The 14,583-nt window shown below is 34.9% G+C and overlaps 1 protein-coding gene and 1 long non-coding RNA gene across 2 annotated transcripts; one reads left to right on the top strand and one right to left on the bottom strand.

Moving 5' to 3' along the window:
- The first annotated feature begins 4,075 nt into the window (after positions 1–4,075).
- Positions 4,076–14,406, top strand: LOC129760037 (neprilysin-like). Its single transcript, XM_055757619.1, has 11 exons — positions 4,076–4,097; positions 4,168–4,332; positions 4,389–4,682; positions 4,746–5,004; positions 5,065–5,299; positions 5,365–6,109; positions 6,169–6,217; positions 13,635–13,702; positions 13,768–13,898; positions 13,977–14,141; positions 14,206–14,406. Exons 2-11 carry the CDS (start codon positions 4,269–4,271, stop codon positions 14,377–14,379), a joined length of 2,184 nt encoding a protein of 727 aa, XP_055613594.1. The 5' UTR covers positions 4,076–4,097; positions 4,168–4,268; the 3' UTR covers positions 14,380–14,406.
- On the bottom strand, positions 9,662–10,046 carry LOC129760038 (uncharacterized). Its single transcript, XR_008740285.1, has 3 exons — positions 9,910–10,046; positions 9,770–9,847; positions 9,662–9,704 (listed from the first exon to the last, which is right to left on the bottom strand). It is a non-coding gene; the product is annotated as an uncharacterized LOC129760038 (long non-coding RNA).
- Positions 14,407–14,583: the final 177 nt, after the last annotated feature.

Below are 14,583 nucleotides of genomic sequence, written 5' to 3'. Positions count from 1 at the left end.
AATGACAAAAATGACAAAAATGACAAAAATGACAAAAATGACAAAAATGACAAAAATGACAAAAGTGACAAAAGTGACAAAAATGACAAAAGTGACAAAAATGACAAAAATGACAAAAATGACAAAAATGACAAAAATGACAAAAATGACAAAAATGACACAAAAATGACACAAAAATGGTACAAAAATGACACAAAAATGACACAAAAATGACAAAAATGACAAAAATGACAAAAATGACAAAAATGACAAAAATGACAAAAATGACAAAAATGACAAAAATGACAAAAATGACAAAAATGACAAAAATGACAAAAATGACAAAAATGACAAAAATGACAAAAATGACAAAAATGACAAAAATGACAAAAATGGCAAAAATGACAAAAATGACAAAAATGACAAAAATGACAAAAATGACAAAAATGACAAAAATGACAAAAATGACAAAAATGACAAAAATGACAAAAATGACAAAAATGACAAAAATGACAAAAATGACAAAAATGACAAAAATGACAAAAATGACAAAAATGACAAAAATGACAAAAATGACAAAAATGACAAAAATGACAAAAATGACAAAAATGACAAAAATGACAAAAATGACAAAAATGACAAAAATGACAAAAATGACAAAAATGACAAAAATGACAAAAATGACAAAAATGACAAAAATGACAAAAATGACAAAAATGACAAAAATGACAAAAATGACAAAAATGACAAAAATGACAAAAATGACAAAAATGACAAAAATGACAAAAATGACAAAAATGACAAAAATGACAAAAATGACAAAAATGACAAAAATGACAAAAATGACAAAAATGACAAAAATGACAAAAATGACAAAAAAGACAAAAATGACAAAAATGACAAAAATGACAAAAATGACAAAAATGACAAAAATGACAAAAATGACAAAAATGACAAAAATGACGAAAATGACAAAAATGACAAAAATGACAAAAATGACAAAAATGACAAAAATGACAAAAATGACAAAAATGACAAAAATGACAAAAATGACAAAAATGACAAAAATGACAAAAATGACAAAAATGACAAAAATGACAAAAATGACAAAAATGACAAAAATGACAAAAATGACAAAAATGACAAAAATGACAAAAATGACAAAAATGACAAAAATGACAAAAATGACAAAAATGACAAAAATGACAAAAATGACAAAAATGACAAAAATGACAAAAATGACAAAAATGACAAAAATGACAAAAATGACAAAAATGACAAAAATGACAAAAATGACAAAAATGACAAAAATGACAAAAATGACAAAAATGACAAAAATGACAAAAATGACAAAAATGACAAAAATGACAAAAATGACAAAAATGACAAAAATGACAAAAATGACAAAAATGACAAAAATGACAAAAATGACAAAAATGACAAAAATGACAAAAATGACAAAAATGACAAAAATGACAAAAATGACAAAAATGACAAAAAAGACAAAAATGACAAAAATGACAAAAATGACAAAAATGACAAAAATGACAAAAATGACAAAAATGACAAAAATGACAAAAATGACAAAAATGACAAAAATGACAAAAATGACAAAAATGACAAAAATGACAAAAATGACAAAAATGACAAAAATGACAAAAATGACAAAAATGACAAAAATGACAAAAATGACAAAAATGACAAAAATGACAAAAATGACAAAAATGACAAAAATGACAAAAATGACAAAAATGACAAAAATGACAAAAATGACAAAAATGACAAAAATGACAAAAATGACAAAAATGACAAAAATGACAAAAATGACAAAAATGACAAAAATGACAAAAATGACAAAAATGACAAAAATGACAAAAATGACAAAAATGACAAAAATGACAAAAATGACAAAAATGACAAAAGTGACAAAAATGACAAAAATGACAAAAATGACAAAAATGACAAAAATGACAAAAATGACAAAAATGACACAAAAATGGTACAAAAATGGTACAAAAATGACACAAAAATGACACAAAAATGACAAAAATGACAAAAATGACAAAAATGACAAAAATGACAAAAATGACAAAAATGACAAAAATGACAAAAATGACAAAAATGACAAAAATGACAAAAATGACAAAAATGACAAAAATGACAAAAATGACAAAAATGACAAAAATGGCAAAAATGACAAAAATGACAAAAATGACAAAAATGACAAAAATGACAAAAATGACAAAAATGACAAAAATGACAAAAATGACAAAAATGACAAAAATGACAAAAATGACAAAAATGACAAAAATGACAAAAATGACAAAAATGACAAAAATGACAAAAATGACAAAAATGACAAAAATGACAAAAATGACAAAAATGACAAAAATGACAAATATGACAAATATGACAAAAATGACAAAAATGACAAAAATGACAAAAATGACAAAAATGACAAAAATGACAAAAATGACAAAAATGACAAAAATGACAAAAATGACAAAAATGACAAAAATGACAAAAATGACAAAAATGACAAAAATGACAAAAATGACAAAAATGACAAAAATGACAAAAATGACAAAAATGACAAAAATGACAAAAATGACAAAAATGACAAAAATGACAAAAATGACAAAAATGACAAAAATGACAAAAATGACAAAAATGACAAAAATGACAAAAATGACAAAAATGACAAAAATGACAAAAATGACAAAAATGACAAAAATGACAAAAGTGACAAAAATGACAAAAATGACAAAAATGACAAAAATGATAAAAATGTCAAAAATGTCAAAAATGTCAAAAATGTCAAAAATGACAAAAATGACAAAAATGACAAAAATGACAAAAATGACAAAAATGACAAAAATGACAAAAATGACAAAAATGACAAAAGTGACAAAAATGACAAAAATGACAAAAATGACAAAAATGACAAAAATGACAAAAATGACAAAAATGACACAAAAATGACACAAAAATGGTACAAAAATGACACAAAAATGACACAAAAATGACAAAAATGACAAAAATGACAAAAATGACAAAAATGACAAAAATGACAAAAATGACAAAAATGACAAAAATGACAAAAATGACAAAAATGACAAAAATGACAAAAATGACAAAAATGACAAAAATGACAAAAATGGCAAAAATGACAAAAATGACAAAAATGACAAAAATGACAAAAATGACAAAAATGACAAAAATGACAAAAATGACAAAAATGACAAAAATGACAAAAATGACAAAAATGACAAAAATGACAAAAATGACAAAAATGACAAAAATGACAAAAATGACAAAAATGACAAAAATGACAAAAATGACAAAAATGACAAAAATGACAAAAATGACAAAAATGACAAAAATGACAAAAATGACAAAAATGACAAAAATGACAAAAATGACAAAAATGACAAAAATGACAAAAATGACAAAAATGACAAAAATGACAAAAATGACAAAAATGACAAAAATGACAAAAATGACAAAAATGACAAAAATGACAAAAATGACAAAAATGACAAAAATGACAAAAATGACAAAAATGACAAAAATGACAAAAATGACAAAAATGACAAAAATGACAAAAATGACAAAAATGACTAAAATGACAAAAATGACAAAAATGACAAAAATGACAAAAATGACAAAAATGACAAAAATGACAAAAATGACAAAAATGACAAAAATGACAAAAATGACAAAAATGACAAAAGTGACAAAAATGACAAAAATGACAAAAATGACAAAAATGACAAAAATGACAAAAATGACAAAAATGACAAAAATGATAAAAATGTCAAAAATGTCAAAAATGTCAAAAATGTCAAAAATGTCAAAAATGACAAAGATGACAAAAATGACAAAAATGACAAAAATGACAAAAATGACAAAAATGACAAAAATGACAAAAATGACAAAAATGACAAAAATGACAAAAATGACAAAAATGACAAAACGACAAAAATGACAAAATTTACAAAAACGGATAAAAATGACTTATATGGAAAAAACATAAAAATTGCTTAAAAGTTTGTTATCATTTTTTTTAACTTCAGAAATTTTAAATATGAAGCAATTTAAAGATGATCATATCGTGGGTAAGTTCTCCATTTGGATATGTATTCCAAATAGACTTCACTTCAACTTTTTTTTTCTACCCTAAATTAGAACCAGATACGAAAAATCTCAATCAGGAGGATCCAAAGCCCGTGGGTTTGTGTCAAAGATGGCGAAATAGTCGGTGCCACGTCTTCTGCCGCAGAAGTTGCATGTGCATACTTCTGGTAGTCGTAATTCTTCTCTGCGGTGGCATCTACTCATTTTTCACACACTGTAAGTATGCTTTTTAGGTTTGGCTTCTGTGATCGCTGGTCACCCTTTTCTTGCAGACACGATCGCACCGGACTTGTGCGATACTAAGGAGTGTTTGAGGTCAGCAGCAGCTCTTCGACACAACATGGATCCCAGTGCAGATCCCTGTGATGAATTCTACCGGTACGCTTGCGGCAAGTGGGCCGATGAGAATCCTCGACCCCAGCAGCAAAGCTCGCACAACTGGTTCGGACTTCGCCAGGATAAGGTCTACGGGATCATACGGGACCGATTGATGTCGAATGCTACGGATGATGATCCTCTACCGGTTCAGAAAGCAAAAGCCATGTATATGGGATGTTTGAGCTCGGGTAATGAAGGGGGTTTGTTTGTCGAAAGACCACTTTAACTTTTAGAACGTTACTGTATTGCAGATCATCGAAAGAAAGAAGGTTACAAAGCTGTTGAAAAACTACTAAAGAAGGTCGGATTGCCATTGTTGCCAAAATTGGTTGACGGAACTCCACTGCCCAAAAACTATAAATTCGATTGGATAAGCAGCATTGCCAGGGTCAAGAGAATACTGGGACTGAACGTGATCATCGGCTTCGACATCGTGAACGACTTCCAGGCAAACGGGGTCAAGCGGATGATCCTAAGCTTTCCGATTGAAGCGAGGAACTCTATTTTTCCGTAAGTTTTGGTTGATTTCGAGGTAAACCGCTGACGATACAATTCTCGTTTTTGTTACAGGTCCTACGAATGGTCCAAAAAGCAGTCCGAAGTTGTAAGGATCGAACGGGAATTAAGTTCGAAACATTCGGATCATGAAGCTACTGGAAATCGTCAGGACGAGACTCAACAGGTGCAAACTAGTCTAACGGCACTCATAGAACTGTTATATCCCAACATTACTATTTCGAATATTGAGAAAAACATTACGATGCATGCTGGAGATTATGTAAAGATCGTAAACATTTTTAAAAAGGTAATTTCTTTTAAAAAAAACTATAATGAAGAAATTATAACCTTTTTTTTTCAAACCGATAACAGGTGCCCAAAGATGAAGACGAAGATTCCATCTACCAATTTAAAGTCGAGCAGCTACAGAATATGACTGATTCCAACCTCGATAAACCATTCCCAGTTTGGAAACCCTATCTGGACACTCTGTTTGAAAATCTCTCAACAGCTCGTCCAACCGGCGATGATGAACTTCAAAGCACCGATCGGCATCTGGATTCGCTAAGTTACATCATCGAAGCGGTGTCAAAGCAACCTCCGGCCTTGATAGAACTCTACGTTTGGGTCCACGTAACGGCTTTCATCGTCACCCACAAATTCAACCAATACAAGGACCTAGACGAAGACGCCTGTGCCAAGCACGTGCTCCACCTGATGGGTCTAGCCGTGAGCTACGCCATCGCAGATCCGGACTTCCTAACGGAAACGAAACCCCAACTGGATCAGATGGTCGATAACATCGGGATCGCTTTCCGGCAGATGATGAAGGAAGCGGACTGGATGGATGCCGAAACGAAGCGCGCCTCAATTGAAAAATCCCAAGCCATGAAAACCTTGATCGGGTTTCCGGAGTGGATCATGGACGTCCAGAAGCTAACGGATCATTACGGAGCTCTCGAAATCGATGCCGAACGTCATGTGCAGAATTGGATCAATGCGGTGGAGTTTTTGAACTACAGATGGCTGGCATCGTGGCGCCAGAATGTTAGCAATATCTGGGATATGAATCCGACCGAGGTGAATGCGTTCTTTCTACATCACCGGAATGCCATTAGTAAGACTGATTGTTTTTGGTGAAAAGTAACAGTAACGAAAGTTCATTTTCTATTGCAGATATCCCGATTGCGATCATTCAGTACCCCTTCTACTACCTCGGATTAGAGTAAGTTGACATCTTTTCTTAACCATTATTTAGACTTGAAGGCCTGATTTGGATCAAAGTCTTTGAAAATTAAAACCGATAGGTATATTTTTTTTTTCTTCGAAATGTTTTGGCATTTTTGAGACAATTTCTCACCTAAGATTCTTTGAACATAATAGAATCTCGTATAACTTTTTACCCATTTCTAAGTTTCGAGGTGAACAAAGTTAACTTGAAATTTTTTGTCGTGATTTTACGATTCTAATGATTCTCAACTTAGACATTCACTCAGATACGTCTGAGTGAAATGTTAAAAATTAGCGCTTCTTTAGCCAATTCCGTCTTTTTCCACCGGAAGGGCAATCCAAAACAAACAATCAGCAGCAACAATCTCAAAAATCTTAGCTTCGTTAGCCAAGTCCGTCTTCTTTTCACTGGAAGGTTAAATCACTGACCATGTTAAATCAAAACGAACAATCCGCAGAAGCTGCCTTAAAATTTTGCGCTTCTTAAGTCATTCCTCCTTTTTCCACCGGAAGACTAAACAAACACAAGCAGTCAGCAGCATGAGCTTTAAAGATCTGGACTTCCTAGGCCATTCCGTCTTTTTCCATCGAATGACCAAATCAAAACAAACAGCCTTAACAATGTGCTTTCGAATCTCTCAGTCTTATACCGTATTTTTTTTTCACCTGGAGGCAAACCAGGGGCAACCTAGTGTAACACGGAGTTAGCTCAGTGGGTGGGAATTTGGGAAAAGTAAACAAGAGGGAACTCAGGGTCGTTTTATGATGCAACGCGACACTTTCTTTCCGCGGAACTCGCAGCAGAGGAATCCAATGGGAATCGAGCCAACCAGGGTCGTAAGCATGGGTGATTATCCTCTCATGCTAGCAACCAGTCCAAACTATGAGAAATTTAAAACCGAGGCGGGCAAAGCATATAATTTCGTGAATGGAAATGTTAGAGTGAATGATGGAGGGAACGATTTCCGATAAGGTGAAAAATAACCAAGTATTCCAGTAAAGTATTCTGCCTGATTTACAATTTTACATAATGTGGGGGGTTTTATTTTAACAAAATCTTTCAAGGGTGACGTCACATTTTTGGTATACTTGCGGATAATTTTTGTGTGTACGGAACTTGTCTGGAGCTGCCATACCGTTAGCTAGATCGGTGTATCATAGTGATGTACTGAACAACCAGGCGGAATTCACAACAGGCGACTTTCCAGCGTCCCGGAAAGGCCTGGAACTTGAGAATTGTGATTCCGGCGTCGTACTGCCGGATGATCCTTCACGATAGCCTCGTATTCGCCCGACAAGGTTATGCGGTGAGCCTCGTCTCCGTTGATAACCTCACAATGACAAAAACTAGGTGATGTATCGGACCTAGTGCCAACAGATGGCCTCAGTCGATAGTTTGCCGACAAGGTTAGGTTGTGTTGTTTTTCTGTCTGGTAGATTTTGCGTATTTAGATGTCGCCGTGCGGTTGTAGTTTGGGAAGTGTTATATCTGAGATAATTACCAAACTAGCACCGCAAATAGATGCTCTGATCGACCAAATATATTATAGAACCTTCTCGTAGTATGGAAATATGTCAAACCCCTTTTTAGTCTATTTAATCATATGACTACTTCGATTTCTCGATACCACATTCCTCCTTTACTTTAAAGACGATTTTTTCAACAAAGTAGAACATAGTCTTTCTGATACCTGATTAAATATGCTCAAGATCCTAGAAACCCATCTCATTCTGTTGCGAAGTGAATGATTGCTGGAGTAAACAATGACTGAAAATCTGGAGGAGAAAATCAACAAAGTAGAACATAGTCTTTCTGATACCTGATTAAATATGCTCAAGATCCTAGAAACCCATCTCATTATTTCTATCGACGAAACTTGGTTCGATTTAGATCACGGCAAACTCGCCCGATTTTTTTACTTATGACATCACCTTTCTCTCCATTTTCCACCAATGAAAAAATATGATTTTCTTTTGCTTGTAATACCTTCTGATTCTTCTGAAATTTTTCCATGTCTAATTGACCTGACCTTTTTTTTCATGGCCTAATCCCGCGCTGATTCTTCGTCATCCTTTTATTTCAATGGCGAATTATATCTTAACCCGTGGCGAAACCACATTGTCATTGTTTTTCAAATGGCGAACCCGCCTTATCTTTTTTAAATGGCGAACCCGCCTGATCACTTTTTTTTTAAATGGCGAACCCGCCTTATCTTTTTTCAAATGGCGAACCCGCCTAATCATATTTTTTCAAGTGGCGAACCCGCCTTATCCATTTTTTTTTCAAGTGGCGAACCCGCCTTATCTTTTTTCAAATGGCGAACCCGCCTGATCACTTTTTTTCATATGGCGAACCCGCCTCATCTCTTTTCAATAATGGCGAACCCGCCTGATCATATTTTTTTCAAATGGCGAACCCGCCTTATCACACTTTATTTTTGAATGGCGAACCCGCCTAATCATTTTTTTTAAATGGCGAACCCGCCTTATCTCTTTTTCTAAAATGGCGAACCCGCCTCATCACAATTTTTCTAAGTGGCGATTCCACTTGATCATTTTTTTTTTCTTAAGAGTAAACTCACTTCGCCTTTTTTTTCATTATGCAATCCAGTCCGATCGTTTCGAAATGAAAAATATACTTCCAATTTCATCTTCTTAAGATCTTTTCTGTTCTTTGCAATAGTGTAACTGTCCCCACGATTCGTTGCCCAGTGCCAGTTCCAATAACTGGATGATGATAAAAAAATCTTGATTTGTATAAAATCATTCACTTAAAGTTGAGGATCTTTCCCTGCATCCGCCAAAACTTACTTCACACTGGCACAGCGTGCCGGCAGGTACGTAAGCCCTCTGGTACTTTCCATCTGCTGTGCTATCTGTAATCCCCCTCCAACAAAACATAAAATTAAGTTTTATTTGAGGACAGACTTATCTAGCTGGGTGGAAGATAAAAATGATCATTATCGTTTCATCATATTACACAGATAAAATAAGTATCGTCTGTTGATTAGTTGTTTTAGTAACTTAGAACTTCTTTTAAATGCAAAAAAAAAATCCGCTTTTTTCTTTCACAATTCTGGAGTAATTTGTAGTTACTTACAGTTTAATCCTCGTCGCCAATGTTATATCTGAGATAATTACCAAACTAGCACCGCAAATAGATGCTCTGATCGACCAAATATATTATAGAACGTTCTCGTAGTATGGAAATATGTCAAACCCCTTTTTAGTCTATTTAATCATATGACTACTTCGATTTCTCGATACCACAGGAAGTAGCTGCAGAATAAGCTGAAAAAAACAAGAAAAGGCCCTCTTGGACCTGCCAAGAAGGGTTATACTACCAGTGACATCCAAGTTTACATAGTCCATGTGGTTTACAAATTTAGTTTTTTGTTGTTGTTCAGTTATTTACCTTTTCTTTGTTGTTTTTTTGTTTAGTTCGGTTCACACTTTATCTGTTCTTGTAACAATTTCTTACTCTATAACAATGATTACATTTAAGTTTTAACATGTGCTTTTACACTCTATGTTTTCGTTTACTAACCGTACTTATATTTTTCGAACCGCGCACCGTACTACTATTTGTATTTTTGTAATACGTGTTTGTTTTGTACTTTTAGCTCTAGAATAGATAGGAATAATTTAATTACTTTACACCACAACATTTTAAACAAACAAAATTACATGAACTACAGACGACGCGCACTTCTTACTCCTAACGAGATCACAGACAGAAAGAACATGCTTTACATTGCCGATATTCGATAGACCTTGATTTTTGGCCGACGCCCATACATACGGCAAATTTACATGGTGCGTCATTCTCTGGGTGCCCACACTTCCCCATGACGGCCCTGGTTGAGCACGACGCCCCTGGATTTCTCTGAGAAAGAGAGTGCCTGTGCGGGATGACAGATGATTTGGGTGAAGTGGGGTGAAGTTAGCCATTCTGTTTGGAAGATTTGTTTTTGTTTTTCCTTAAAGGACAGGGATAATCTGATTTTGTGGCGGAGCCACACAAAAACATGTAACAGACGGTTACACTAGGTTCGCTCGAAAAACGGACGGAGTCGCCCTGAGAAGAAAGTCAGTTTTGGGAGAAGTTCACCCGGAAGTTCAACGGAAAAATTATTATTGCCGCGATTTTGTGCCTGTCAACCAAGCAAAATCGTACTATCTGCTGTCCAGTGCAATCCGGACACGAAAAAAGACAATCCGGATGTGAGAACCGAATGAAGAAATCCAGAAGGGAAAACAAAATGTCAGCAGCATGTAAACACTGCTCCTTTTGCGAGGCTCGTTTGATTGCCGAATCGTCCTTCGGCGTCGTTTTGCGGGGGCAGCCGCTCAGTTCCCGTTTGCCGGTGCTGTAAAGCGCGTTGAAAACGAAAGTCTGACCTTCCTAAGTAGTCGGCAATCTCGCGTTGGCTTTTGCCAGCCTTGTACAGATTCGTGATGATCGCTCGCTGGGCCTCCGTGCAGTGCTGTGCCCGACCCATCGCTTTTTCGCTGAAAACAGAGTAGGAGGAAGGAAATCTTTATTATTTGTTTGTTTTCATGATTTACATGATTAATTTTTTTGGGAAATACTTACCAGGACACGAAAATGGATAAACAACACCGAAAACAACACCTTTTCTTCAAATCTAGAGCGCTGAAAATGCCGGAACAACCGAACCGATGAGCTGATCTTATTTTATGACGCGACTTTTCCACCCTCTGACAGCTTTCTGGTCGGGTAGAACAAACGGGTTGCTTTGATTGCAACAAACGTGCAGTATACAAAATTGGCATACTACAATAATTGCTTGCCGCTAGGTGTCGCATATTGTTACATTTAAATTGGCAGTTTAAAGGTGATTTGAATATTTTACATTAGAGCGGTCCTATTCTATTGCCCGACACTGTAGATAGGAAAAGATCAGACTTTGTTTTGTTTTTTTTGCCTATGCGTCGCTAAAATAACAAACGTTGCACAATGGTAAGGAAAAAAGTGTATAAACCGCGAAGAAATTCAATATCTTCCCTCTTACTCGAAAAAAATTCCATGAAAAAGTACTTTCCTCTAGCAAAAATTTCCAGAAAAACGATTGGACATAGTTTCAGACGCCGCACGAGCTTACGAACGGAGTTTCAGTGCCTTTTTTAACCCCCAAATTCAGAAAAAAAACTTTTTTAGACTTGATAACTTTGAACAAAAATAAACCTATCTTTTTTTGTAAATTCTTTATTTGAAACGGCTCATACCTTTAGGCTTTAAGGAGCCAAACTCGTTTTGTTTGATAACAATTGTGTGCTTATATCTAGTTCACTTTAAAAGAAAAAAGAAAATAGATAGGGAAATATGAAAATAAGAAGAAATTATAGACGAAGATCAATAGCTTTTAGGAAAAGATATATTTCGAACATGTAGTCCAAGTCTCTCACCCCCAGCACATCTCTCACTGGAACATAGGGTGGTTTTCCTCGGGCCCGAAGGGAGTCTATGAAATTCGTTCTGGCGACAAGATGGACCTCGCACGACCAAACAATATGCTCGATGTCATGGTAACCTTGGCCGCAACTACACAAATTGCTAATAAACCTATCTTGTGCAACTTTTTTTGAGAAATCGATTGGAGGCCCGATCAGGAGAGCATATCAAAATAATAACTCAAACGTATCTCACCAAGATATTTATATCTGATTCAGTTATAATAAAGTACTCCAAATTTTCGATTTTAAGTTTCTCCAATCTGAATTATATCTTATTCTAATTGACAGACTTGAATGGGGTTGTATTTGTATTTGTACCGTATTTGTTTATGCCGAGTGTTGCACTAGTGTTGCACTGGTGCACCACTAGGTGCTGTCAAACTGTTTGTTTATTCGGACGGTGTTGCACTGGTTTTGACCTGTCGGAGTTCTGCTTACGGACGGTGGCCCACCGATAATTTTGCCAGTGTTGCGAGAGAGCGTGTGAGTGAGTGAGATAGCAATACACTGGCGACGATTTGTGTTTGTTTTTATCGGGTACGGTGGAACACTCCACGAGTGGAGAAAACAAATACAGTATTATTTTGATATACGTGCAACTTTTCTGAATCACGGACATCGAAGTCAACAGGCCAAACCGTACATAAAAATGAATCCAGTTTTAGGGAAACCGAAAATGGGGCATGGTTTTAGCAAAAAATGTGGTTTATTGACATTCCACTAGAAAATCTCCTCGAGGCACGCATATCTTGATAAGTTATTATTTTGATAGGTTTTGTTCTGCCCAATATCAAACTATGTTATCTGAACAAGATATAATCTTGAAAGGAGCATATCTGAAATTGATATAATTTAGCTATGATCGCATGGATTTTTTGATATAATTTGAGATATTTTAACATCCTACGAGTACTTAATAATAACCCATTTAGAAAGGAAAAAATTAGTATCAAAATATCTCATCTGATATAATTTAGTTTTTCCCTCCTGATCGGGGGCTGTTTGAGTAACCGCACGCATTGAAAAATTAAGTTATGGCTGTTTTTACTCTCAATTCCCCTGTATTTTTCAATTATTTCAGAAGAAAAACATGTTCGAACTCGAAAATTTTGTACCAAATGAAACGTATCTTATGCCATTTTTTCTGAGAAATCCAACAAAGCATATTTGAGCCACCGCGGTGCACCGCACGGATTGGAAAGTGGAGTCATGGCTGTTTTATCCTCAATATCCCAATATTTTTTAAATATTTCAGAAAAAGCATATTTGGCCTTGAAAATTTTGAACCAAATGGGACGTATCTTGTGTGATTTTTTTCGAGGAATCCAACAAAGCATCGCACGCAGGAGTTTTGTTTAACCAATTCTGGATCACCATTTTTTCAACTTTTATACGTTTGAAATCTGTATAACAATTTTGGGCAAGAATTTTAAATCGGAATGCGAATCCAAATCTTAATAGTGGTTTCTATTTTCAAATATTTCACTTTCGTACTCCGAAAATTACAATTATTTTAATGTTAAATCAGTTATGTCACCTTAAATCCCAGAGCAAAATGTTACAGTTCAAATTTTATGCCGATTCTAATATTTTCTTGAAATTTTAAAAACATTTTTAAATGAAATCAATAAAAAAATAGTTTTTTCTGATTCTGATTGTTATTATTATCAACGGAAATATTCAAGTTACAAAAACAACTTATCGAAGAATCAAGAAAGTCTTTCAATTTTATAATTCAATTTTCGGTTTGAAGCAAGGCAACAAACGAAGGAGCAAAAAACAGCAGCTTTTTGACTTACTGTTTTTGACTATTTTAAGCTATCCTCAAAATAATTGCAATTTCAAGAAGCTACCCCCTGAAATGTTCATAAATGTTTACCCGCTATCTTTTAAGAACATCTTTCAGAACTACGTTAACACTTCCATTTTTTCAGGGCCTTGAATTATGGAGCGATCGGAGAAATCCTGGGTCATGAAATGACCCACGGATTTGATGACTCGGGTTAGTTTTAAATCGGATTTTTCACAAAACCGCAAAAGTTCTAATGTATGTCTTGTTTCGAACAGGAATCAACTTCGACAAATCCGGAAATTTCGCCCAGTGGTGGTCAAACGAAACCATCAACGAGTACCACAAAAGGGCCCAATGTCTGGTGGAGCAATACAGCAAGTTCTACCTCAAGGAAGCTAAACAGTTTGTGAGTGTTTTGTACAAAAAATAGGCCTAAGCTTATAAAAATAAGTTTTAATATTTGTTTTCTGGTGATTTCAACCAGGTTAATGGAACTCTCACGTTGGGCGAAAACATTGCCGACAATGGAGGCTTGCGAGAGGCGTTCCGTGCCTACCGGGAATACGTTAAGATTAACGGTACGGAACCGTTGCTTCCCGGGATGGAAGATTTCACCCATGAGCAGCTATTTTTCCTGTCGTTTGCCAATGTAAGTTTACATTCTCAAATTAAAGCGCAGAAATATTGAACAAATTGAAACATTTTTTCCGCAGCAAAATTGCGCCTCTGTTTGGTCGATAGGAGCGCAAGAACTGCTGGAGGATGAGCACAGCCCGAACGAGTTCCGGGTTCGGGGAGTGCTCCAGAATATGGAAGAATTCAGTACGGCTTTCAAATGCCCGAAGGGTAGCGCGATGAATCCGGAACGCAAATGTCGGGTGTGGTGAGAGAAATGTAAGATAATCTTTAATTAAAAAAAATGGAAAATAAACTTTAAACTAAAGTTGTACAACGCATATTTATGATCCTTAAAAAAGATGAGAATGAATGAGTTGAGAAAAGTAAACTCCCGTGAAAATGAAGGTTTAAAGGAAAAGACAACAGTCATTTAAGAGTATCTATACTGTAAATTTATATTGCTTCAGATCAAT

The sequence above is a fragment of the Uranotaenia lowii genome, unplaced genomic scaffold (assembly GCF_029784155.1).
Source record: "Uranotaenia lowii strain MFRU-FL unplaced genomic scaffold, ASM2978415v1 HiC_scaffold_381, whole genome shotgun sequence".
Classification (NCBI taxonomy): Eukaryota; Metazoa; Arthropoda; class Insecta; order Diptera; family Culicidae; genus Uranotaenia; species Uranotaenia lowii.
Note: the sequence above shows the minus strand (reverse complement) of the source record. Positions and strands in the feature narration are given on the sequence as shown.